The 27,207-nt window shown below is 39.4% G+C and overlaps 1 protein-coding gene across 5 annotated transcripts in view; it reads left to right on the top strand.

Annotated features, from left to right (window-relative positions):
* Positions 1-25,172, top strand: part of LOC140937671 (ubiquilin-2-like) — a 73,206-nt gene extending 48,034 nt beyond the window's left edge. For 2 of the 5 annotated variants that reach the window (XM_073387229.1, XM_073387233.1), the window contains 8 exons: positions 5,383-5,566; positions 6,545-6,595; positions 21,947-21,979; positions 22,349-22,482; positions 23,167-23,249; positions 23,536-23,666; positions 24,005-24,089; positions 24,196-25,172. In XM_073387229.1, coding sequence (XP_073243330.1) covers positions 5,383-5,566; positions 6,545-6,595; positions 21,947-21,979; positions 22,349-22,482; positions 23,167-23,249; positions 23,536-23,666; positions 24,005-24,089; positions 24,196-24,251 — 757 coding nt within the window. In that variant the 3' untranslated portion in view covers positions 24,252-25,172. The remainder of the gene's footprint in view (positions 1-5,382; positions 5,567-6,544; positions 6,596-21,946; positions 21,980-22,348; positions 22,483-23,166; positions 23,250-23,535; positions 23,667-24,004; positions 24,090-24,195) is intronic. The other 3 variants (XM_073387231.1, XM_073387230.1, XM_073387232.1) reach the window with 3 other exon arrangements.
* The last annotated feature ends 2,035 nt before the right edge of the window (positions 25,173-27,207 follow it).

Below are 27,207 nucleotides of genomic sequence, written 5' to 3'. Positions count from 1 at the left end.
ATCCACTGACCAGTTTATTGGTTTTAATTGGTGGCAACCTCCAATTGTCAAATTGTCCAATTGTCTCATTGTCAAAGAATCTGTGTCTTGTGGTTTTGATCGCATCGCCAGGTTCGTTTCGGTTCAAAGGGAACACGACCTCGAATATAAAAAGGAACTTTGCTTCCATAGGGATCAGATTTCTTAATCTACAGAGGACACCCAATCTTTGACTGGCTTTTTTACACTGTTCAGTAATTCCGTATTTTCTCAATTAAACGCCGTACCCTGATTAAATGCCGGATCAAAACGACCCATGTACCACTGAAAAAGGAAGACCATTCCCGACCGGGATTGGCAATGATGACATTTTCCTCGAATGGAGGCCCTTGATTTTCGTATAATTATGCACGACATGCAGGCATATTAAAAAGGAAATATCCCCAAGTAGGATGAGAAAAATTTTATAGCGGGGAAATCCTATTTTGTGGTGTTTTAAGGCGTTACGTTTCTCAGAATAGTGTTGCAGTTACTGGAAATCTACGGTTAAATAGGTTCACTTTGTTTTATGTATTTATTTGATAGATTTTCGCAGTTAACATGTGAAGTCGTGTTGCACTTTATAAATACTTGAGATATCAAGTATCCACTGTCGCTTAATTTTTATGTGCGTACGTGCGTAAAATTTACGTTCGCAAATAAAATAGAGGCAATGTGTGAAAGGTCGCACGTACAATTATGTAAGCGTAAAAGTAGAAACTCGCTCAACTTGACGTTTAATCTCAACCATTTATATCTTGCCTCTATATTATTTACGTGATTAAAATTTATGTGCATTAACGTGTGGAGCCAAAAACGCGTCAGTGGAAATCCACCCGAACGTTACGTATGTGTCACGGATGTTTTTATACGGGTAGCTTTGAACTCGACTATCCGCGCACTCTACTTGCAGTACTTCATGTCCATAGAATAGAAATCCCATATCGAGCTATTCCGGAATGGGTTGGTCCAAGATTTCTATCGCTTGAAAGTGTTGATTATTTTGGAACAACTGATCACTTCAGTGATTGAAAAAAAAAGAATAATCTTAATGAGAAAAACTTCAAGGTTTACTGGAAAATTGAAATTTTCCTGGAAAATGAAACGCTTTATCCCAGTGATACTATGATAAAAATCATGCTGTGTACAACTCTAAACATTGTACTCTGAGGCTGTACGGAGATATTAAAAGTAGGTACTAAGCAGCTATGGAAAATGTAATTACTTTCACGCGATATTGATATCTTATAAAACAGACAACAAATTCGGCAGGAGTACGCGGGAACTGAATTAACTGTGTGTTCTATAAGGCTCTGTTAAACTTGCACATTTCTCCTGTGCTGAACATATACTGTACCGAGCCGTATCTTGGTCCACTACAAAGAAGCTATGTATATTTATTCTTGGGTTGCACGTGACGTCACCAAAAATCAAACTAAGAAACTATCGATTCTTCTGAGTTTCTACTTTCACGAGGTATTACAGTACCTAAACACCTTTACACGAACAAATTTTTGGTTCGAAAGGGTTCTTCGTTTTGCGAGAGAGGACGCTTGAATTTCCAAGCTTTCGCGTGACGCGGCATTTAGCTGGCGGCCGGGAAAGCTCTTATGTGGGTTAAAAACGTTACCGATTTTGGGAGATTTTGCAATCTAAACATTCCTTGTCTCAGAATAAATATTACTGTAATCTTTATGAGTTCCTCAAGCGAAGAATTCACGCATTAGTAGGAAAACTCGAAAACAGATCTTTCTGTTGGTATCCGGCGGCCATATTGGTGTTCCTGAACGGGACACCAACATGGCGTTTCCATACAAAGGTTTATAAATTTAGGTAAACCGTTTTTCCCAATATCTCGCATTTGAAATATTTCACAGACTTGATTCTTGGCAAGGGTTTTTGTATATTTATCTTTTTTCATTTCCCAGATTCTAGTCCTTCTGTATTGAATGGTTGGCATCTTTATTTTTCATTTCGTGACAGTGCAAGACGAGAATACTGACAGAGTCATGGGCTCCTGATACCGATAAAAATCATCGTTCAATTTTTTGAGTGTAAAATCCCTGAAAGAGTTCTCCTCAATGGAGCAATATCAATATGTAGAAGGTTTTCAAAGGTTTCACACTGGTTTGAAGCTAAGATGTGCGGCCTGTCTCTCTCTCTGTTTTGAGCATTTACATTATGACATATAACACTCGTTTTGTACTCCAAGCGAAAAAGTAGTATAACAGCACCGGCGCCTTCGACAGCAAAAGTTATCTCCAAGCAAGCGAGACTCAACGCTACTAAGAGCGTTCTTGTTGGTAATTAGATCTATTGATCTTGATGCCATTTTCATTGCCGTCCCTGTGTTACCCTGCAGTGCAGACGTATTTTGGGTGTGCGAAACCTTGTTTGTGTTCGTAATATTGTTGTAACCGCCATCTTTGATTTTATGACAGTGGAAGATTGGGGAGAGTAGAAATAGTAACCCTTACAGTAGGTGCGAGGGTGAAAGAAGGAAAGGCGGGAGGGAGAGGGGAGAAAAAATACGCCTGCCCGATATCATTGTTCTTTTGGGAAACTCCATACGCTGGCAAATGGAGCTCCTAATTGGTGCGGCATAGGGAAGTAGATTGATGCCTGTCAATTAACTGTAAGTCTTTGTTGATTATTCCGTTTCCGTCAGTCTTTTGGAATTGGACCGGCTGGGAATGTCGCGTGTATTATGCAATGAGAAAGTCAAAGCTATTTCTACACTGGTCATCAGGACAAGATTTGCTCGCAGTACTAAAACCTACACCACTTTTACCTCATGCCAAAATGCTGCTTGTTCCAATGTTTTTTTTTTTTTTTCTGTCCAGTAGATTATGCTCTAGAAGGTTCTATGTTTAGACTGAGCAAATGTGATTTTAGCCGCTTGTTTCACACTGAGAGGTCATGACACGCTTATTGATTTTCTGTGGTTTTTGAATTTCTGGTCTTCATGATTTGCCCTCTGATGCAAGAGCGTTTTCTTTGACCTCTTTTGACGCGTAAAGCTCTTTTTGTCGCTAAATAAGGCTGTTAGGTTCTTTATTTTTGTCCACAGTGCCTCAGGATCTGAATAACTAAGCAATTTTCTTTCTAGTTCGAGAATGTGATGTTTTCCTGCAATGTTGTATCACGCTGGGCCCAGATCGTTAATTTTTAAAATTATTTGCAGGATGTTAAACTTTCACGGATAGCGATTTACAGAGATGAATTTAGAAGAATGAACTGCAGCTTAAACTAAAGCTTCATCAGCTGTGGAGAATTGCATTGTGACTCAGACAAGATAAAAGCAATGATAAACTCCAGCCTGTTTTTTCTTAAGACAATGCGAGTCTTTGGACTGGAACGACTGTTTGGTTGTTTTGTTATTGTCGGCTACTCATTTCCGGAAGAGCGGTCACGCGTGTCTAGTTAGGGGTGTTTCTCATTTTCACAGTGTTTTCGTGCAGGCATTTTCTCTTCTCTCTCCCCGCCCCCTTCCGGCTTCCTTTGACTCGCTCCATCTCCTCCTCTCTTCAGGAAGTTTCAACATGGCGCTTTCGGAGCAAATTGCGGGCTCAAAGAAAACGCCTGCACTGCAGGCTATCCCTGTGTAGCATTACACAATTTAATTTTTTTGTTCATAAGTATTATTAACCAGAGTTTCACTTTTAGCGCTGGCGAAATTTATATCAGTAGATAACTTTAAAAAAAACACGTCACCTCAATGAGTTGTACACGGCAGATACCTTTTTGACAGGTGTCAATTGACAGTAACATGGATGTCCATAAGGATGTCCACTATCAAGTTAAACACAGATTGTATATGCTTTGCACACCATCTAGTAATGCGCGATCATTACAGGAAAATAGCCAAACTGCACGCGTGCTATTGTAGCCAAATGGTAAAAGGGGACAAAGTACACAAAAAACTTGAATAATGATTTCAATCAAAAAGTTAATGTGACAAAACAGGCAAGGTTCACAACATTTACTATAAATGTCATACACAATATAAATGGAAGACATTCAAAATGCGATTGCCGCGATTAATCATCAACGTACCATAGGGATCAAATTTCATGGCCATTCTTGACTTTTTCATCAGTCACTGAAAAAACTGGCTGTTGTCGAGGAGTTATTTTGGCAGTTGGGGACACGCTTTAGTGGCCATTGCCGTTGTAGAGGAATTTAAACAAGAGTCAATGTATGGACTCTGCCGGGACAAAAAAAATGGCCGTTGTAGAGAGGTGGCTGTTAGTGGAGGTGCGATTATAATTTTAGATCTGTAGAAATGCATTCTGAGTGACGCTATAAAATTTGTATCTGTTCAGTCATATAAGGGCAACTTGGGTCTTTTTTTCAGTATTGAATTTTTTTATTCCTCGCTCCATTGCATTTTCAAATCCGACAATTTTCCTTTTTCAACATAAGCTTCGAAAATTGTACATGAATTGAATGGCCATCTAGAAATTTTTAGCGTTTCTCAAGCTATAGAAAATTAATTCTAGTCATTTTTTGCTTCTCTAAACAGATAGTTTACAGAAAACAGTCGTTGAGTGCCCCTGATCACTTTGCAAGATTTTTCAAGAGCACCTACCAAAAAATTAGCACCAGCTCATACTCATTAACGTATTCCAAACTACAGTTAAGGGACATAAGTATTTGTCACTTTCAATATGGCAGCATTTGTTTGCATTTTACGCATGCTAGTTTTTACACCGTTTTACTGGTAAAGATTTCTTATATAATCAAATTTGATCTTCTGCCATACGTTCTGGATTTCACGCATTTTGGTAGCAATATTCACCGTGGACTTTTGGAGGTCTCTCTTGATGTAAAGGCAATATTTTTTTATTATATTTTAAATCTGGTGATTGTGCTGGCCATTCCTTAGAGGTTACTTTGTTTTGATCTTTATAATTTTTTTACAGTGTGGGCTCTGTGAACAGGCACATTTTCATCCGTGAACAAATACTAGTAGTATATACTAGTAGTAAATATATGACCTTTTGTAACGACCTAACCTTATGCTTAATGTGGAATTTTTGACTAAACGATGTGTCGAAATACAAACAGCTCTTATTTCTTCTCTTTTGGCATAGTTAGTAGCTTTCAGGAACTTTTTTTTTTCTTTCTCTTCGGCAGATGTTTGTTTCTATTTTTGCTAATTTTTCCCGCTTTTATTGACCAAATGCACATTCTGCATCAGTGTTCCTGCACATAGTGTGCGCAAAGCAGGTAAAAATTTTCCGCTTCTTTTGTTGAAAGTGATGATGATGTCCCTTGACTGAAGTTCCGTCCACCAGCATTACAATGGGGATGATATATAAAAGTATCTTACAGCTATTTGGTTTATTTTAATGTGCATAGTCTTCTTTTCAGCAGTGATAGTGCTCCTGAAAATTCTCGGACAAGCATTTTTCAGACTCCAGCCATGCAGAACCTGATGCAGCAGGTTTCTGCTAATCCTGATATGTTTCAAAACATGATGCAGAGCCCATACATGCAAGAAATGATGCAACAGATGCTGCAGAATCCTGACTTAATGGCTTCTGTAAGTCATTTCTTTTATTCATGAATCATAAAGTCAATATTTTATAGAAGAGTGGTCTTTTTCATGGCACCTTCGCTTAATAGAGTTTATGATGACAAATTTCAACACACAAGTTGTGGGTCCTCTTTTGCAAAAGGCATGTTTCACTTTTGGCTGTGATGGCTGTTTACTGCACCTGATACGGCATTATTGTGCAAATTTGGTTATCTGACTAAGGAACTTCTTATGCTTAAAAACAGCCAATATTATCTCAAGGCTAATACTTTCAGGGGGCTGTAGTATTTATTGTTGGGTTTCCGCAAGCAATTTAAAAAATAACTTACAATTTATGAAGAGAAAGAAAAAGTATTTGTCAGAAAATTTACACGTTTAAACTGTAGATTATGATAATGGTGCGATTCCCAAGTAACACGTAGGCGATGAGGACAGGTCCTTAATCTTATTCTTGTAATATTCTTTACAAAATTTCTTGCAACTTGACAGGCTAAGGTCAAGAAATAAGTATTGGAATTATAAGCTACCTTGTATCAGAGCTAAGTTAGAAGTGTCAAAATCAACATGGGCGGCACTTCTAAGCGGAATTCGCACTTCAGCCAGGGGGATGAACAACAATGATGCCAAATCCTACGACCGATCTGTATATCTCAAAGCAAAATATAGTAATCATTAGCACATGTTTGTTTTTTTACGACCTCATCGCTTATTTTCGTGTTCGTTTGAGCGATCAAGAAATGGGCTTGGTGATAAATTTCAATGGCAGTAGTATTTTACAGAGAAATTGAAAGCAATCTGGACTATCAGCTTCAATGTAAGAATAAAAGTTGGTGTAAGAGAGCATCTCTATAAATGAGTATTGCATCTCTCTTCACATACGAGTGTTGTCAACTGTGTCGGCCATGGTGTTCAGATGCTTTAAGTTTTTTACCATCAAAACCTTACTTAATTTCTGAAATCTGTCTTCTACCTTAAATGTTTTAGGTAATACGGACTAACCCAATGTTTCAAGGGAATAGTCAGCTTGCAGATCAGGTGGGTAATTGCCTGGATGCAGTGCCAGTGGCGTTCTCCACTTTATAATTTACTTTTTTATGCCAACCCTGAATACATGTAAGTGTTTTGGACTCTATCATAGCTGGAAAGGCAAATACCCAGTATCATTATTTTTCCAGGGATGTCTACCAACATACCAGAATTCCTACCTGGACTTATCCTGGGCATTTAGTGTATATATGTTGTGGTTCAATTTTATCCTTGGTATAATTTTGTTTTCCTTTGTTTTAAATTTTAAAGTAATCAACATATATTACCATACCATAAAAACAAAGGAAAATAAAATTTAAACAGAGGATAAAATGTAACCACAATGTAGACATTGTTTTACCATCAAAATTACCTTTTGTATCACATAATTTGTACTAAAAGAGGTATTACATTGTTGCCAGGGTAAACCGTATAATGGACCTGCTATATACAACTGTATGCACTTTTTTTGGTCTCCCCTTACCTTAGCAGAAAAATGTGTATTAGAATTGTAACCTTGACGTGAACTTTTCGTAGAGGCTGTTTCTTGTTATGTTTAGCTGCATTAATACTATACAGAGTGAGAGTCCTGTTACAGCCCCATTCCTCGAAAAAAGCTTTCCTCAAAGTCAAATTTAGGGGTACCCTAAGTTCACCCCTCCGGGGGTTCCCTACTACATTTCATACCTTCACACAGGGATTGATGATCAAACAAACCAAACCCTCTGATATTCTACTTTCTCCTGTTCATATCATTCTGGTTCTTTTTGTGGCATTGCAAATGAAGTCTGTCTTCTTACTGAGTGTATTTTTTTGACCGGATTATGTGTTTTTGTACACTTTTTGTAACAGTATATATATTTGATGGCTGCCGAACGCTTTTCTAGTGATGTTTTGCAAATGTTTGACGAGTCTGAGATGCCTGAACAGGCCGTGGAAGAACAGGTGCTCGCTAATGAATTTCATTTGGCTCGAAATGATTTCGGAGAATGGCTGAATGTGCGTGGAAAATGGAGCCTTCCCAAAATGAAAACAAAGACATTCTAACTGCCGAAATAAAGAAAACAAGTGCATGGATGCTGTGAAAAAAGAAATGCAAGCGTTGGGCATGTATAAAGTTGAATTTGCACTTTCAGCGCAAATGACAAAAAGGACTGAAAAAGGTGAAATAACACGAACAAAACACTATTTCAAAGACGACGATGGAAGAGTGTTTCATAATGCGAGCAAAGAAAAAATCAAGGAAGAATTCAAGGACGTCATTAAGAAAGTAAAAAAAAACAAAATTGAAGCCTGGATAGGAAATGAGCCTGATATCCATTTTGAAGAGATCGAAACGGCTTGTGTGAATGTAGCTAGATTGGAACTGCTTGTTGCTAGAACATACATACCCCTCCCCAAAAAGCTGCAAGACAAAAAAGTGATCATCAATGGGCAAAACAGAAGAGACAATGGTCACTTCGAGCAACATTGTTTCCCACGCCAAAACGAAATAATCCACTGGGAACGACCAGTTACCCAGTAGACGATGAAATTAACTACGCAATAATTAGTTTCCCAACGCCAATATAAGATATAGATAAGCTCGAAGTGCAAAAATGCAGAATTCAGAAAGCACGCAACAAACTATTTTGAAAAAAACTTCTATAAGCTCATGAACAATGCGGTTTTTGGTAAACCAATGGAGAACATGCAGAAACGAATAGACAGAAAAATAATTCGTAGTCATGAAAGGGGAAAGATTGCAAATTGATTACAAGCCCTTTGTTTACGGGGTGTACGCGATTCACAACAACCTTGTAGGTGTCAGCATCCGCAGAGATAGGGTGAAGCTGGACAAGCCTGTGTAGGTGGGGATGTCAATCCTCAAAAATAGCAAAATCCTGATGTATGATTTTATTACAACACGCTCAAAACGCGGTACGGCGAAAAGTGGGAACTCGTCTACACCAATATGGACAATCTTTTGCTGGAGATTCAAACTGACGATGTTTACGAGGATGTGGAAGACAGCAAACATTTCTATGACACAAGCGGTTTTCCCAAGATCATCCACTTCACAGCGCAACAAACAAAAAGGTTTTGGGCAAGATGAAAGACGAGATGAACGGAACGCCAACTGCTGAGTGTGTTTGCCTTGGACCAAAAATTTACTCAATCCAGGCAGAGAAGCAAAACATCAAAAAGTCGAAAGGCACGAAAAAGTACGTTGTGAAAAAAGAGATAAGGCATGTGCATTATAAAGAGATGCTTTTCTGCAAAAAAACACAAACTGAACATGCTTCACATCGAAGGGCATGAGATTTATGGTGTGCGGGTAAACAAAATCTCTCTGATTTACAAAATCTCTCTTTGATTCAAAGCGATATATCGCAGAAAACCGAATAGACACACTTGCGTGTGGACACCGATTGACAGAAGAGCTTGATACTTACATTAGTGAGTTGCTGAAGGTTATTCTGAGTAAGGAGGCACAAAGCCTCGCTTGGGCCCATTTTGTAAATAGTAGAGAACAGGCTCTTTGGGAGTGCTGATCGATCCTTTAATGTTGTAGACCTTTAAAGACAAGGCAGGGTCTGTGGCTCTATCACCTCCACCCCTCTGCCTTTCAGCTCACCTGGTTTATAGAGATATCTTACATTGACAAGGGTGGGGAGTTTCTTTTCATTTGCCCCAACAGGTCTGTGATAAGGAGTGGAGGGTTTTGCAGCAATGGTTTCTTCTTTGATGCCTTTGGTGGGTCTTTTGGCAATGAGACGCGTGACTTCATCATTCAGAACAGAGACTACTTCCACAAGCCTTTTTACCCAAACTGTGGACCGTTGGCCTTCAGGAAGCCACATTTCAATGGCATATTGGTGGCCAAACAGGCGCCCTTCAAGGGTGCGGTTAAACCTTTCAATGATCGCCTAATCACAGGGGAGCTCAGGGCACCCATGTGGAATGTTTGGTTTTGTTTTTTCATTTCTTTAGTGACAGTGCCCATGAATTCTCGGCCAGGGTCAACCTGAAGCCACTGTGGCCATTTCAAAGGGACGCATAAATAATTTTTTTGAAAACTGCTTGCAACTTCAGTAGAGTCTTTCAAGGTCAATGGTTCAGCTTCTTTGAAATGGCTGGCGACATCGACCACTGTCAAAGCACATTTGTAAGTCTTCCAGCCCTGACCATACCCTTGAATGTCATGTGATAAAAAAAGGTCTGCTTGGTGAACTACATTTGTCATGGGTACATCGAATTTGGGGCCAGGAATGCGCTTTGGCGCGGGAAGATAAATTTGCCAGGGTTTGCTTTATTACCCACTTTATGGCAGCATCATCAGAGACTTGCTGCAGCGGCGAGCTTTTTGATTGCGGCAAGGCCTTTCCAGTATCCTTGAGGGCTGTAGTAGACTTTCAAAAGCTTGAAAATATAATGAAGATTAAGATTTGAAAAAATCATGAAAATGGAAAGCCCCTGGGACACGTCGTCTCCTGAAATGCAAGAAAAAATTTTGTTTTTGGAAATAGTTGCAGAGACAAGAGAAGAAATGAAAGAAGTTATGAATGAGTTGCTCATTTTCTTTGATAAAAAAATTGTGCAAAGGCTCAAATGTATGGATGATGAGTTTTGGCTACAAGAGATGTTATAGAAAATAAAAAGCGGCGTATCCAAGCGGAAGAGCACTTGTGTCAAAAAAAATTAAAACGCCCCTGTTTTTGCAGAGGGAATTGGTAGAAGTCAAAGAACTTTTGTTCCTTGGGCATTATAATTGGCGCATGTTGGTGGGCCTGGTTGTTCAGTTTAAAAGCGTAGCCGGTGTTTGTGAAATTCTGCTTGGCCTGCTCTTTGATTTCGTGGCGGGTTTCGATCCAGTCAAGCAGCTTAGTTCGTTCTTTTTCATATTTGGTGTAAGTGGCTTTGTAACCCCCAAAAGATTCGTCATGTCTTTTTTTTCCGTCAATGGGAGCCTTTGAGGAATCCCTGGAGAGAAAGCGAGCAAGATAATTGCTGCCAATGAAAGCAACAGCATTAAGAATAGCACCACCAGCCATAATAGCAACACTTGCAATACTATATATACACAAACCTTTCAAAATTAAGCGTTTTGTGGGAGTATTTTTTGATCCTTGAGGTACTGCTTCAGAGCCATGTTTACCACCATCAAGACGGTGAACTTTACGTAGTTCATTGTATTGTTGCTGGGGTTAGAGGTGAAGTTTTCTTTAACAGCTTTTTTCTCCATGCCTGCAGCCAGGCAGGTAAGGGTTGTTGCATCGACAACAGTTTTAACAAGCTTCTTGTCGGACATCCTTATCTATTAAGTCAAAAAATTTCAATCCATCTCTCTTATGTGGACTGTTTTGGGAATCCTGGCGAGAGGGCCTGAAAAGTCTGCCTCGGGTTTCAGTGATTCATTTTTTTTCTCGCAAAGATGACATGATGGCTTCATGCCGGTAACAGATGCCCAAAGCAGAGACAATTAAACCACCAGCGCCAAGAATGAGGTAAATGTTGTTGCTGTTGTTTTGTACTGTGGCAGTTGGAGAATCAGCTGGTGCTGCTGCTGATTTCAAGCGTTAGCTCGATTTTTTGCTTTCCGAGCACGTGTATTGTGTTCTGCTAATTTTTTTCCAGTTGCAACTTGGCCAGGATCTTTTGCTGGCTTTGCTTCATTTACTTCAGTGGTGACAGCAGGTTGAGCAGGGGCGTGCTTTTCTTCAGTGGTGGTTTTTGCTTCCATGCTTATATGAAAAATAAAAGATCTTGGAGAAGTTGTAAGGTTCTTATTCGTGTTGTTCAACAGGTTCTTTGTCAGGGTCTTTATGAAAATAAATGTGCTTTGCTGTAATAAGAGCGGCATTGGCAATTGCATGCACGTAGCTGCAGTGCAGTGCAGTGCCATATTTCCAGCCACAGATGACAATTTCGAGTTAATTGCGAAATCTTGTTACTTCTGCGGAGCGCGAAGTAAAGCATTTGTGATGCTCAGGAATGTGCCAAAAATGCTTTTTTTGGGACAAGATTGGGCACGCAAAATCTGTAGGTTTTCAGTTTTATTCAGATCTTTGACGAAGTGAGAGCCGAATTTGTTCGAGATATCTCGAGATCACTTCGAATTCTTTGGTTGCCAACGAGGCAACCGAGCTAAGAAGCGAGGTGCCTCGGCGGCAGATTCATAATCCCTTGCAATGTCGGCAAAAACTCAAATTCTGCGTAACCCTCTAAAAATTGCCTTTTTGGCTATATTTGGGCGTAGGTAAGACCCCATATTTGGGTAGTAACGTCATGATCTTGTATTTACAACTCCTGGTTCGAAATTAGGTGATCCCCTGTGCAGCTGTTCGTTTTCTTTTCAAGAGGCCCTAGAAGGTAAGCAAGCTTTAATACGATTTCTTGTTTTTGAAAGGGCTATTAGTGCTCTGGTTTCCTTTATAAATTGCGTTTAAAGCAGCAGCTATCAAGGAATAGGCTTTTACGCTCCAATTTTTGTCAAAACCAGCTTGTTCTTCGCAGTTCGATTTACACTGAGGTACGTGTTCGCTTCTCGACTCAGAATCATGGTTTTCAGTATTATTCTTTCCTTTGTAAATTGACTTCTATGCAATAGTTAGTCAAGGAATAGGGTTGTATTCTCAAAACGTTTATCAGAACCAGCGTGTTCGTCGCAGTTCGATTTACATTGAGCCGGTCCTCACCTCCCGTGAGGAATGCAACGCATTTGAGGACCTTTTGTTTTTTAGAAGTTTTGTCTGCCTTTGGAGAGGTTTTTGTCAACCAGCGTGTCTTTTTGCAGCCCTAAACTACCATGATTTGCTGACTTTTTGTTTTAATGACCATCATTATGAATCATTTTTCCTTTCGAGAGACTCTTTTTCCTGTGCCACTCACTCATTAGATCTTTGTATTTTATTCAAATTTATATTTTTATACCTCTGGATACTTTCCGCCCCATTATTGCGCTTTTCACACATTTTGCTTACATTAATTTTTTCTTATGTATATCCCCATGCGGAATATTTTTCGTATCCCCGATGATGCAGTTGACCGGCGAAAGCTCGGAATTTAATTTTAATTTTTAATTTTAGCAGTCAAAGGCCTCACTTGAACTATATTTACTTTCTGACGTTTATAGTTTTGAATTTCCATAGAATATAAGTGCTAACTTGCACCAATTTACCAACAGAGACATCAAAGTTTCAAGCGATGTTGTTATTTTTTAATAGAAGTGAAAGCCTAGAATGTACCAAGGTTTTTTCTAAAATTGATTGCCATCCTTTTCTATAGCGATATCCATTGTAAACCTCTAAAATTATGTAACAAATCGCGAAGATCTGGATAGGCACAGTGCACAAAAGAGAAACGTACGAATTCGCCTCGTTGGCACTTGCTGGAAGGTACCCGTAGTTTATTCTTTAACTTATTCGAGGAACAAAGAATTATACTGGCTTTCCCGGGGTTTGAACCGACTCACCAGTGTTACCCGTCAGATCAGAGGAGACTCTAAGTTGAGGAATTAGCCGACTGCGCCACTGCGACCCAAGGTAGTTTGGGAAATGAAAAATAGCTATGAAATTATGCACCAGTTTCGGGACAAGATTGAGCGCGCAAGTTCGTGACTTTTCGGCTTGTTTCGGCTATTTCACAAAATGAGACCGGAATTACTTCGAGATATCTTGAAATTTCTCTTCAAGTGTTGAAAAACATTTCACGAGTGAGCGCTCCTTTCGAACTGTTTTATGATGAATTGAAAGTTACAAAATGTTACACTTTGTCCTTGTTGAGTGTTACGTAGTAAAATTGCTATCATGCGTTGCGTGACTTTCTCCAACACTCTTTGCGTTTCTCTGAACAGTTAATTAGGGTATGTTTACATTTCAGCATGAGTCAGCAGATTTGCGTCAGTCACTGAAATCATGAAATATGTCGAAAAACTACTACTATTCGCCTGTTTAGTATTTCTAGAACCTTATGTGAAACGGTATACAAATGCCAAGCGAGTTGTTTTGACGAATTAAGTTTTTCCCACGAGCTGGAGTGCTGTGTTTAGTTAAGTGTGACGAAGGTCGATTTTCAAGTTCTGTGTTAACAAGTTGAAGAGGAAAATGTAATATTTGGCTCAAATTTGGAAGCCCTTTTTGGGTTAATTAACCCAAAATTAGGGAAAAGAACATACATAGAACGCTTGATTGCGCCAACTAGGTATTCCATTCACCGTGATTTAATGGCAAAAACAGAAACCTTTTGAACGGAAAACCGTCAAATCTTTTGGCTAAGTTCTCAATCCAAGGTAACCCATACAAAATGTTTAATCCCCATTGCCTTTGGGGATACACATTTGCATAGTTAAACTCTTTTTGTGAAAGATGAGAATGGCTCCCCAGTGGAATTTGAGTTGGAAATAAATTGAAATTCTTACATATAAAATGTCCTCTTCGAACCTTGTTGCAAGTGCCCCACTAGAAAAGCTGTATCCGGAAGTGCCTGTTGACACTTTTCCCCTGACTCGAATAACCGAAATTGAGAAACAAATTTTCGACGGATCTCTACACTACAAGGCATTTGCTAAAAAGCATGAGAAGGCACTAATGGCCTTGCACTATACCACCATTGGTCTAGGTTTTCTCTGCCATTCTTTCTGTCACTGGACCCTGAAATAGCTATAGGCGCTCCCCTCGGCAGGTTGGCCGCTATCTCAGGTGCTGGTTCCTCAGGTGCTTACTGGTCTTGGCAAAAAACACAGTTGGAATTTATATGTAATGTGTTTTTTCTGTATATTTTTTGTATTTCTTTTCTTTTCTTTTTTCTTATGTAATTTAATAACGTCTTTATTTAAAGTCTTGTCCTGCCTAGATTGGCATTATAGCTATTTGCAGGACATAAAGTATTGTAAACTTTATATTTCTTTAAATAAATACGTTGTTGTTGTTGTTTGAAGGACACCAAACACAAAAATATTCACTCCCTGGCCCTTCCCAAACGTGCCACGATTCACAGCCTTGTTTCTAAGGCTTTTAATGATGGCGCCATCACTCACCGGGAATTTCCAATTTACAGCGCCGAACTGGGACAATGTTTTAAAATCAAAGGGACGGTGCGAGCCAAACACAATAAAAAACAAGCCTCAACATTCCTAATGAAAAAAATTTAAAAACCTGAAGACTATTATTTGATAAACAAAATAAATCATTTGTTAAAACTCACAAGGTTTGAATTTTGACATAATATTGGTTGAAGCAGTTTTTTCTGTTTACAACGCGGTACATGAGTTCATGAGGTTGGAGGTTATGAAAAGAAAATAAGAAGTTTTGGTTTGTTCGATCATCGATCACTGTGTGAAGCTATGTAATATAGTATACAGAGTTAGAGTCCTGTTTACACCCCCATTCCTTGAAAAAAGCCTTCCTCGCAGTCAAATTTAGGGGAAGCCCCAAAGGGGTGAGCTTGCGAGCCCCTAAGAAGAAGAAGAAGAGGAAGACCTTTATTTTGACACGATTATAATAAAAGGTTACAATCTTGTGGGGTCGTGTGGAAAAAATAAAAATTCTATCAACTATAAGGAAAATGAATAATAGAAATAAGAACAGCTAGCATCATATATGTACACTATTTAAAGTAAAACGATCAAATATATAGAGAATACTTCATGGAAAGTGCTGGCGTACGGTATTTACGCACGAGTTGTTGACGTATCAGAAATCGAACGAGTGAGCGCATCGAACGAGTAAGTTTTCTGATACAAAAACAACGAGTGCGTAAATACCGTACAAAGCACTTTCCATGTGGTATTATGTTTATTATATACATTCTGAGACATTCATTATTTTGGCGGCCTTTTTATTTTAAATCTTTCAAAAAATGCTAAAATTTGCCGCTACACACTTACCGCAAAATGACAACGAAAACGAAGTATCGGCTTTTTAGTAAAAACGTTTGTTAAAAAAAATAAATGACGGTAAGGATATGAGGTAATCCAAGAACTATAAGTAATCTTAACTGTTTGTTCTCAATGCACAATTGAAAATGAGTGAATTTAAGTAAAATGGCCGGTTTCAATATAAGCTTAAGCTTAAATGAAAGGCAAAGTAGCTCCGACAAAAAGCGCAACAAAAGGTTACGTCTCGTTCTGTTTTTCCCTTTCCGCTGTTGTTTCGCCCGCTCTCTGCCGTTTTCTTTATCGACAGTGAAACAAACGAAACTATTCCACTCCATTTCCGAAATGTTTTTCACTTTTTTAGTGAGAAAAATTCTTTGAGTAAAACTTTTCTCGTTGAATGTGTGCGAAGCGGCGCTGCAAGCTGCAATAAAAGGCGGGAATGTTGGCGCGAAACTCGCACACCCCTGTGGCTTCTGATTGGACGTATCATTTTTCTCACACGTGAAAAAACATCGTTCGCGATTCTGATTGGACGTATCATTTTTTTCACGTGTGAAATCCATCGTTCGCTCCTCTGATTGGCTAGAACTAATTTGCGTACGAAAATTTACGATATAGCTTTTTGGTGAGTATTTCTCAGTATGTACATAATAAAAATAAAGTCATCATTTCACCGCCGGACAACTGAAGCGGAAACAACGTTGAATTTAAAGTCCCTGAAGTACGTTTTTGTCTTCAATCAATTGCACAGCTCATTCTGGTTTCTATGTGAGAATTCAGGCTCATTTAAACTAATAGTGTTCCAAAAGACTGCACCTCTATAGGCAAGGGAATCTTTCATGTATCGAGTATTTTTTAAACTGCGAATCGTCTCGCCTTAAGGAGTACCCGTTGGAGCGTTTAGAGTAAATATTCTTGAATAGTAATTCTGGCAGGGTCTCATTGTGCGCTTTATAGAAAAGCTTAAAAATATCCATCGTGTAGGGTAAATACAAAGTAGGCCAGTGGTCACGTTCCAGCACGTCACATGACACCATGTCCTTAGGGAAGTTAAAAATATTTCTAGCTGCTCTACAGTGTTATCGTTCGATAGAACAGAACAAATCTGAATTACTGCATGCACCCCACAATATTAGGCCGTACTGTACAGACGGTAAAATTGCTTTAAAATAAAGATCGCGTAAAACCTTTGTTGGTAAGAACGTGCATCGTTTCAGTAAGTCTAATTTGATTGCAAAGTTCTTCTTGATTTCCCGGACATGCGGTATCTGCGTAAGCCATTCATCGAACGTCAAGCATAGTAAGCGTGTTTTCGAAACCCATCTAAGATTAGAGCCTCCCAAGAGCGCCGGAGCAATAGGGCCGATTAGATTTCTCGTGCTGAGCAGCATTACTTCACTCTTACCGAGATGGGGTGTCAGCTGGTTGTTTTGCCACCAAGTATAAACTTCATGTAAAGCCTTATTCAACTGTGCGATTGCCAGGTCTGTTTTGTCATCGGCGAACATACACAGCGACCCTGATTGGACCATCGATGCAAGTCGTTTGTAAATATGTTAAACAAAGTTGGACCCAATACGGAACCCTGAGGTATGCTTATAGTCACCAGCAGCAGATCTGACCTAACCCCATTTAATACTATGAACTGTTGCCTTTCATTTAGATAGTTACTTAAAGGTCAAATGAATCAAAAACTCGACATTTTTTATTTTAGTCAATTCTAGTGAAATATGTTTAATATGAACCGAATAAACATACTATGAAGTTTCAGCTCAATTGAAGCAAGCATCTCCGAGATATTCGCAATTAAAAGTTGTTATTTTTTGGCCCTTATCTTCGTAGAGCGGTCGGAAAAATTGTCGGTAAAAACAGCTTGTGACGTCAATGTTGGTCAGGTGAAAAAAAGCGGGAAATTCAAAACAGTGTTTTTCCAGTCGACTTGGCGCACAAATTGTGGTGGTTTGTGCGGCCATAAACCTAGAAAGAACAAGCAATTTGTCTTCAAAAGTTGCAAGCTGTGGTTATTACCTTATTATTTAATTTTCTTGAAGAATACATCATAGTTAAACGGACTTTAACGACGGCATTAATTTCCTTGCGCTGTACTGGAAATGTGCGTGCCTAGGTCCGATTTTTTTCAAGATGTATTCACAAAATGTGTTCATATAAGGAAGTTTCTGGATATATAAGGTCCGGCGCTCCACTGTGGACACAAAAACAAAATATCTTTGCATAGTGATTTGCCCAAAGAAATTCACGCTTGCCCACAATGTGTTTGAAGTCATTGAACTTTGTCGCACTTGAGCTGATATTTTAAAACCCACGCTCGATCGGACACTTTTGCTTCGCAGAACACTAAAATATAAACAAAATCCTCAATGTAGAAGTTTTGGCGTTGATATGTGGGCACAAAAAGAGTTAATCTTTATCTAGCAAAATCTTCCCCAAAATCGGTTTCAAAGCGACTACAGTTTTTTTAAACTTGATCGTTTCGCGGAGATAAAGTTTGCTTTGTGTTGTCACGTTGAACATGCATAACACTTCTCAAAAACCAAGTAAGATTTCCTTCAAACAAAGTTGACTTCTCTCCAGTTATGTATATGATTTAATTACCGACTGAGGTCACTTTAAGGACCGTAGACGCCGCTTTAAGCTCGCAAAGAGAGGCGACAAGCAAAGAACAATTCCATCATGCATAAAATTCAGCTTCTATAAGGTTGCAAAACAACAAATTTCCACTCAAGAAACATAAGGCTTAAGGCTCTTATACCTGCTGACAATGAAGAAGTGAATTTTCTGTGCGAAATAACCTACCGAAAGATCTTATTTCAAAAGATCAGTTGCAAGCTTCGCACCCAAGCCATGATTCACCAATTAGCTATTTTTAAAAACTGGTCCATGCGAGGGTCTTAATGCAGGGGCGGATCCAGGATTTTTTTTAGGAGGGGGTGCACTCGTCTCTTGCTCTACTTCAAAACTAATAAACCACATAGTTTTTTTTTTTTGCAGAATACCAGTTGTATTAGAAAACCGCAGGTCATCTTAGGGGGGGGGGGTGCGCACCCCCTGCACCCTCCCTCTAGATCCGCCCCCGTAATGTAGCCTCTGCTCGCAGGGTACGTTCAAGCAAATTAAACTCAGTAAATTGAATCATTAGAAAGTACAGAAAACTGCACATAAGGGTTTGTTTTGCTCGCTTCAGTCAAATCCAGCTCCAGCAATTGTTTGGGGGCAAAGAGTCAATTGTTTTGAAGCCACTGCCGGCAGTTGACGTTCTCAGCTACTTCATAGCGAATGAAAAGGAAAATTTGCATACAGAAAGAAAACAAAACTACGTAATTAAAAATGAAAAAGATAAAAAAATACTCTGACTATTATTACTTGAGCAACGGAAAAGTGATCGAAGTAGTCTGTTCTTCTCGAATAAGCTTGCTAGCCTTCTATAGTTCCGAGGAAGTTTTAGCGCTCAAGTTTGTTCACTCGCAAGCGTTAGTATTACGGTTCTTTGACATAAGACAAGGATAAAGCTGGTTCTGCAAAGGTAAATGAATCTGGGCATGTAAAAAACTAACCGTAACAACTAATACCAGTATACAAGCGGGTTTTAATTCAACCTGGCGAAAGAAGGCGAAGCACTAGACACAAAATCAATTCACAAATCGAATGCACAATTATCAGAAACATACAAACCTCTTTGGAAATGTTCAAAACGTTTTATTCCTCCTCAGACTGACGGAATGATGTGTTTTTACTCTAACATTGGTTGTTCTGAATCCAAAGTAATATTCAAGTGACGAAAAAACAACAGCAACAACAAAAACAAAAAGCCTTTACAAGGAGCAAACGTTCGCACCTCGTGTATTTCATTCAGTCTCAGTCAGAACTCTCACAGAACGAGACAAACAAACGCAGACAGGCGATAAGGGATGCGCAGTACGTTTTTCTGCCCGGAAAGACCAACATTGACGTCATAGTCTCCAGTCTATCACGCGGCCATTTCAGATACGTTTTCGTGAAGTCTTCGGAAATGCTCGGATTTTGATCTTTTATCTTCCTTTAAAGGCTTGGGAAGAAAAATCTTCACCCAAATCTCACTTAGGATGGTTCTTTTTAGTGTTTGGTGAAGGTAAAGCGACAAAAGAAAATATTTCAATTTTTTGGTTCATTTGACCTTTAACCAGTCCAGTAGCGATTTTGTGATGCCAGTCTCTTCTCAGCTTCTTCAATAGAGTAGCGTGGGATACACTATCGAAAGCCTTTTTAAAGGCGATAAATGCCGCTGCCACAACCTTTCCAGAGTCCTGAGTTCTTCTCCACGTCTCCGTTAAGTGCGTTAGTAAGTATTCAGTTGAGTAGCCACTACGGTACGCCCACTGTCTGTTTGAGCTCAGGTTGTTATCCTTGTAAATATGCCTTACTAGAATATCGTTGATCTCTGTTTCCAAGATATTGCTAGGGATACTAAGAAAGGAGACCGGTGGATAATTTCTGCATTCTGTTTCGTCGTCTTTTTTAAATATGGGCGCAAGCCTTGCCGTCTTCGAAGCAGAAAACACTCTTATTTTCACAGCTGAACTGAAAGAGTCACATCAGAGGTTGAATTATGGCGCTACCTGCAAGTTTTAAGAGTTTGGGAGTAATGTTGTCAGGGCCTGTGGACTTATTGGTTTTCAGGGCATTGACTTTTGTATGTATTGAGCGTTGCGAGATCACAAGCTCCGAAGAGTGGAGTTTTGATACCCATATTTGTTGTATTTACTATTTGGGCTGATTGTGGAACATTATCGATGGACGGAAGTGCAGCTGCCAGCTTTTCGCCGATCGTGGAAAAAATATGAATTCATCAGATTAGATTTCTCCAGGTCGGTCAAGGCGAGAGTACCGTTACGGGGGGTGACAGCTCTAACAAGGGCTGTTTCGGGAGAAAAACAAATTTATTCCGGGAATCTGGAGATTTTGCCGGGAATCGGGAAACCTGGGAAATTTTTCGGGAAATATGAGATATTTTCGGGACATTGAACAAAGATTTGATATTACATGTTATCAAACAATATGTATACAGTGATATGCACCCTGTGCCGATACGCTGTATTCCTTGTATTTTGACAATTAAAAACGGCTTAATCAGCAACGTTTCCAACTAATATAGTGCGATTGACCACGTGCAATCCCCAGCGGATTGACACACGAACCGTACCGGTGCAAGGGTCGGTGCAAGGCACATACTATCAGTTCACACCAGATCCCATCATTCATTAGTTCAGGGGTATTTTTACGCTGCATGTTAACGAGTTTTAAGAGCACATTCCACTGATTGCATACTGGAAAACTTGGAAAAAGTACGTTAGAAGTACGTAAGAAAAAAACGAAACTCATTTAACCTTGTTAAACGCACATGAGGCCATAAAAAATAGTATGTCTGTGAAGACTCTTTAATCATCCTGATCTCGTCGGGGTCCTTCCGATTTTACTCAAAAATTCCCGAATCCTGATCAATATGCGTTCGGAATAGGAAAATTCCAGATTTCGACAGTTCTGAAATTTTCAAATGAATTCTTATGATACTCATACAATGACACCACACAGACTATACTTAGCTGAAAGTGATTTCCAGAGCAATTTCAAAAACCGCACAACTTGTATAAAATAAAATCGACTACTTCTACGCGAAGTCACGCCAATAAAAATAAGCATAAAAAGGACAATTGATTTAGAGAACATTTTGGACAGAATTTGTCCTCTCAGAACACTAGAAACGGCGTTTCAGAGCACCAAGATTTCAAAATTTTCTGGAGGAGCATGCCCCCTGACCCCCCTAGTGGTTGGCCCCTTCAGCGCTCGCCTGATTCGTCGGTGATTAAAAAAAAAAAAAACTCGATTTATATATACTTAAAAAGTTTGACAGTCTTTCTGTGTTAACATGATACCCTCTAACGAAAAAATAACTAAGGTTAGATAATTAACAAGAAGCTGCTAATTGAAATTTTAATTTTAATTGTTAAAACAATTTTGGGAAGTTAAACATTTATGGGGAATGCCACCGAAAAATTCGGGAGGGTCGACGAAATTTCCGGGAGGACATAAAGTTATTCATAGGACTGCCCAAACAGCCTTTGTTAGAGTTGTCACCCCCCGTACCGTTGTCTCTTTGGAGGGGACCAATGCCCTGATGCGTTAACCGTTTTATTGCTTTGTTAAGCAAATTCCAATATGCGCAAGTTTTCTTGAACTCTGTAAATATTCAAGAGAAGTATGTGGCCTTGGATTTTCTCAGGTCTGAGGTGACCTCATTTCTAGCTCTCTTATACTCTTGCCACAATTTGGGGCTTTTGGATGAAATGGCCTGTTTGAGTAACTTATACCTTCGATTCCTCTAAATTTGACTGCGTGGAAGGCTTTTTGGGGCTGTAACAGGACTCTCAATTTATATACTACTGCGTTCTTTATTAAAATGTTGGAATTAAATTGGAATTAAACAACACTTGATATTTTACCTTATTTAGGTTGCCTCAAGGCTTCCAGAATTTATGTCACAGGTAACGAAAAAATAAAATAGTTGGCCTCCAAAGGTTCTGTTTTCGAACATCTATACTAGAAAATAGAAAAGCAGATGTTGAGGAAAGTCAGTGACATCTTTGCTGTTTTTTCGGCGCTTTTCTCTTTGCACTGTCCCCACTATCTTAACTCCCGCAACAGGCCAGGTTGAATCAGAGCGTGCTACGTCACTTGAACGAGGGACACCCCTGAAGGTATTCCGCAATCTCAAAACAGATATTTGGCCCTGGAAATTGTTATTTGCTTTTGGAATCTTTTTGTTTTGTTTTGTCTTGTTGTTATTTTTAATGAAAAGAGTATTTAATTGAACATGTAATGATATTACTAAATGTATTTTTATCGGTGATCAGATGCAGAACCCTGAATTCCAGCAATCAATGGCTAATCCTCGTGTTATGCAAGCCTTGATGCAGATTCAGCAAGGAATGATGCAGCTGCAAAACGAAGCACCAGGACTTCTACCCCCTGGATCAGGCCCAATGAAGTTAGTTTGTCATTTGCTGGGTTAGGTTAGGTTTTCTTGCACTCCCTTGATGCTTTACAGCCTAACGCCCACCCCTGGTTTTTTGAAAGAGAGTGCTTGATCCGACGGTCTTACAAGATAGTAGGGAACTGAAAACAGTCTATTTGGTTCCAGATGTAGGATTTTCAGTTAGCAGTGCACGTCTAGATCGCACAAAATTCGACCGATTTCGAAGGTTTTTTACCGTTGGTACGTGATGATAACATCAATTTGTATTTGATGTCATATTTGTTAAGTTTTAATGTAAAACCAGTAACTGGTGAAACCTTCATTGCAGTGTGACAAGGAAAAAGGTCAAAGAACCTTATTTTAATCAGAACTGCCGGAGAAATAATAACTGTAAACCGTGACGGATTCATATTATTGTGTTCCTCTGTCTCTCTGCTTTGGGTCTCGATAAACATCCAAGATGGGAAAGTGAACCATATTTAAGGCTAACGTTCTTTTTGTTACAAATTTTGAGCGCAGAAGTATTGCGCTCAAGCGGCGAGAAACGAGAAATGTTTGAACAATTGAATTTAATAAACTGTAAATATTTTACAGTCCTTTCATGACTTGCATTACCAAGATTATCTTACATTTGAAAGTTTCTCGATCATAGAAGCCTCTTAGATATTCTTTCATTTCGTATGGACTTTATTTTAGTTTCATGGGAATTCCTTCAACTTCCACAACGACAACTGGCCCAGCATCTTCTACAGGCAACACCACATCCACACCGTCATCAGGTACAGGCTGGTTTACACATTTAATGAGTAGGTCCTGAACCCACTGACTGCCGTGTCAATATATTCGAGTTGGTGGTATAATCCGTGTAGCTTGAGACATTACTTTGTACTTCTGTTAGGGGGAAGGGGGCGGGTGGGGACGTTGACCCTTAATTATATCACCTAACCACCGTAATTTGTCATGAAATATGATATAGTGTAATTTGCCACGTTACCTTCCTTTTGTGGCGCTGTTTCTCGGTAATAACTACATGCAATAGTGTTTTCTGTCTATTTCTCTCTACAGGCACACCAGCTGGCACACAAAGGACGTCGCAGAATGGTACTCCTTCAGGTTCCCCGGGGAATGTACAAGGGAATTCTCAGGAAAACCAAATGGCACAACTGATGTCTCAAATGATGCAAGCTATGACTCAGGTTTGGTTTCACTTATTATAAGCCTTCGGGTCTTGACCTTCTTGATGTTATTTGAAGTTCAAAGGTTCAACACCTAGGGAATAGGTGGTAGGTATTGTTCTCTCTTTGTAACATACTTTTACCAACCCATGTGGGAATATTTCCTCTAACTGATCTCTTAATCAGATTCTAAAAGGATTAATAGGTTGCCATCATGAAAGTTGTATAGACGCCAATTACTTTCAGAACCTTAAAACATTGTATTACAGAAGCTTATTATTTACATGTCAGAACTCCAGGTATCCTGGCTGTCAGTGCTGGGTTTCTTAGCATAATGTCTTTTGGTTGTTTGCATTCAGCCACAGAACCCTGAAGTGAGATACCGAACTCAACTAGAACAACTGGCTCAGATGGGGTTTGTAGATCGCACACGCAATATACAAGGTAAGGCCTAGAAATTCAGCATTTGTCACGCTTTGTCTCTGGAATGTAATTCGAGAAATGTATATAGCTTAACAGTCTATCAATTTTTTTGTATTTCTCTTTTCAGCCCTGGTTGCAACTGGTGGTGACTTAAATGCTGCCATTGAACGGCTTTTACAGTGATGACCTTTTTCACTCCTGCTTGTACCCATATGAGATGGTTATGGAAATTGTATAAGAAAATGTTTTAGCCCTAACGATAGGGCATTATCAGAAGAATTCTTCGTCAATTATTCTGAGCAAACAGTGAGGCAACTTGCGGTCAGGCTTCTTTGTTTTTCCTCTTAATTTTTTTTCTTGCCGTAATTTATTCCCAAAAAATGACAACATAGAAAAATGAAGATGTTCATTATTAAAAAACGAAACAAGAGCGCTGTGAAAATAGGCACAAATTGCGCATTTACTGTTGCGTAGTTAAGATGAGAGTCATTCCGAGGCTTTCACTGTTAATGTCAGAGAAGTAAGCCATCACCTGAGACAAGCCCTTCTTTTTGTGAATGACCAGCATACAGGCTCAGTTTCCGGTTTTCTAAGTATTTCACATTTAATTATAATTATTCGGGCTTCTCTTGAACCGCACGGTTTTGTTGTTTTTGTCTTTTTGTTGAATATTATAATTTTATTGAAACTAATGATATGCAAGTATTGTACCTAATTGAATGCAGCAGCCCAGTGACGGTTAGTCCTGGGAGGATTTAACAATCAACTGCTTCAGGACCAGTGCTCTAATTTTGTAACAACTCAAAGGTAATGAGTAAGATTCGTGTTGACAGAAATTTTTATACTGAACGGTAGTAGACATAACTTGAATGAGAACTTGATTACATCAAGAAATTTGCTAACTAGTGGATCAGCACCTAACTACTCTATTGGTATAACTTAGAAGATTGGTTTTAAATTAAAACCTCTCGGTCAGAACCATCGCAATTGGGTACTGCTTTTACCAGGTTTAATTTGTTATCATTGCGGAGTAGAATATCGAAAGTCATTACAATATCAAGGCTATTCTATCTGGTTAACAATAAAACCAATTTTAATCTTAAATATGACCGTTTTTACTAGTAGGGTATGCGATCGTCCAAAGTTTTGCGCCTGCAGTACACTGGAAGTACTCGGTCAGTGGTTTCAAACGGGTTAGGTCACCAAGAGTCTGGATCCAAGTAAGTCGCGTAGGATCGTGCGTGGACGGGGCGTCAGGTTATCAGATGGTGTGAGAATATCGCCTGGTTGCGTGGAAAGGGTAGGGACATCTTTGGGAAATGGTAGGGACAAAGTCAGGTATCATTTATTCGCATAGGATGATCATTAGGCCGTTACTCATTGTGTCAAGTCACACACACGTGGGAGTGGAAGTTCTGTCCACTCATGGGAAAATTTACGAGAGTACACATGCGCACTGTCATAGAAAGATATTTACCTCCATTTTATTAACATTCCAAACCCAAGTCGTATTATGTGGGGGTGAATTCTCTGTCCCCTCATGCACATTGAAACATCTTGTCAAAAAACGTGCCGAAAACGTTTTTCTGCACAGTAGCGAACTTTTAGGAGTAAGATTGGATAGTACGTACCAAAGAAGTTTTTCTACAAAGTCGCTAGCTTGTGGGGTTGAGCATGTATTGTTATCTTTCACCCGCATTCGAAAGATAAGCAATTGTCACATCAACCCCAGAGTCCACATAAGCCACCCACACTCGACTAACTACGACATTCACTCCGCACTCAACTGATCACGAGTTACTCACAGTGCTGTGAAGTAGTCAGTGTTTACTCGATGTTGCTCTGAGCCGCTCTTTGATAACTCAGAGTTGCTATGAGTTAGCTTCAAAGGGGCTCGCAAACTACTCCGAGTGGCTCTGAGTATAACCAGTTAATTGGTAGATGTCTCACCCGGACAACGCTATTGACTCACGGCAATGTTGATCATTGGTTGCCCAAAATTGCCCGCATCATTGTGCAGATGAGTGATAATTATTCCAACAAATTTTTTGTCGAAAAATAATTGATCCCCCTGAAAAATCACCTAAGGTTACCAGCATATAACGTAAGGCCAATAATATAATTCAACGTCATCATTTCTCAACATGAAATTCCTCAACTTCAATACAATGGCGTGCAGTGCCTTTACAACTGAGTGTGGAAATTCGCTCCTGGCTTTTAGTAACATATGAAGTCAGTCATTGCAGATCTTATTTGAAAATGTTTGAATTGATCAAAAGTTCAAAATTTTCTCTTCCGTGCCTCATATGTTAAGTTGTCGTCTTCAGTCGATGTGTCTTGGAATATCTTCCTTGTCAGAGACTGTTCAAAAGGTATTTTCGCTTACTGACGGCAGCTTCTACAGCCTCCGTATATTCCATTTCTTCAGCTTCCATAAAGCTACATAATGTTTTCGTAACCTTTTTGTGCACCGGGTCATTTTTGAGGTTGATACCACCTTAGGTAATATAATTACAAGTTTCGTAGCTTTTTGCGGTAATCAGGAAACTGAAGGTTAGAAGCCCGAGTCCGAACATCATCCTTTATCAAACTCTGGTGTAGATTTTCTTCCACCTGTTCCTCCCAAACTTAAATCAGGTCATTGATAACTTCTTCTCGTAGTTTATCCCGAGGATCAGCTTCCTTACTTTCTGTGTCACTATCCGTATTTTCTTCGTCTTTGTCAGTTTCTTCGTTACTTGCGCCTTCATTATCGTCATCGTGGCCGTCCTCATCGTCATCTTCATTGACCAGCACGGTCAATTGCTTACGCGGGGTCTCGGATTGTGCAAGAGAGAATAAATCTAGGTTATTCTCTCTTGGTTTCTGTGTTTAAATATTGTAAAGCGTGCACATTTTGCCTTCACAAAAGCTTCCTTGAACTTCATTGCTCAGTGTATTTAATATACCTAGGATCTTAAACAGATAGATTCTTTTATCTGAAGAATATTCCTTCTTTTTTTAGAGGGGGACGGGGACACATTTTTGGGAAGCAGGGGGTAAATTTTGGATGTGAACGCTTTTTAGGGGCGATAGATTTTTAATATGCCCGAGTTGGTTAAAAAATCCCCGCTCCCTCCCCCCCCCCCCCCCCCCCCAA

Source organism: Porites lutea, chromosome 5 (genome assembly GCF_958299795.1).
Source record: "Porites lutea chromosome 5, jaPorLute2.1, whole genome shotgun sequence".
NCBI classification, from domain to species: Eukaryota; Metazoa; Cnidaria; class Anthozoa; order Scleractinia; family Poritidae; genus Porites; species Porites lutea.
This window is presented reverse-complemented; position numbering and strand designations above follow the sequence as displayed.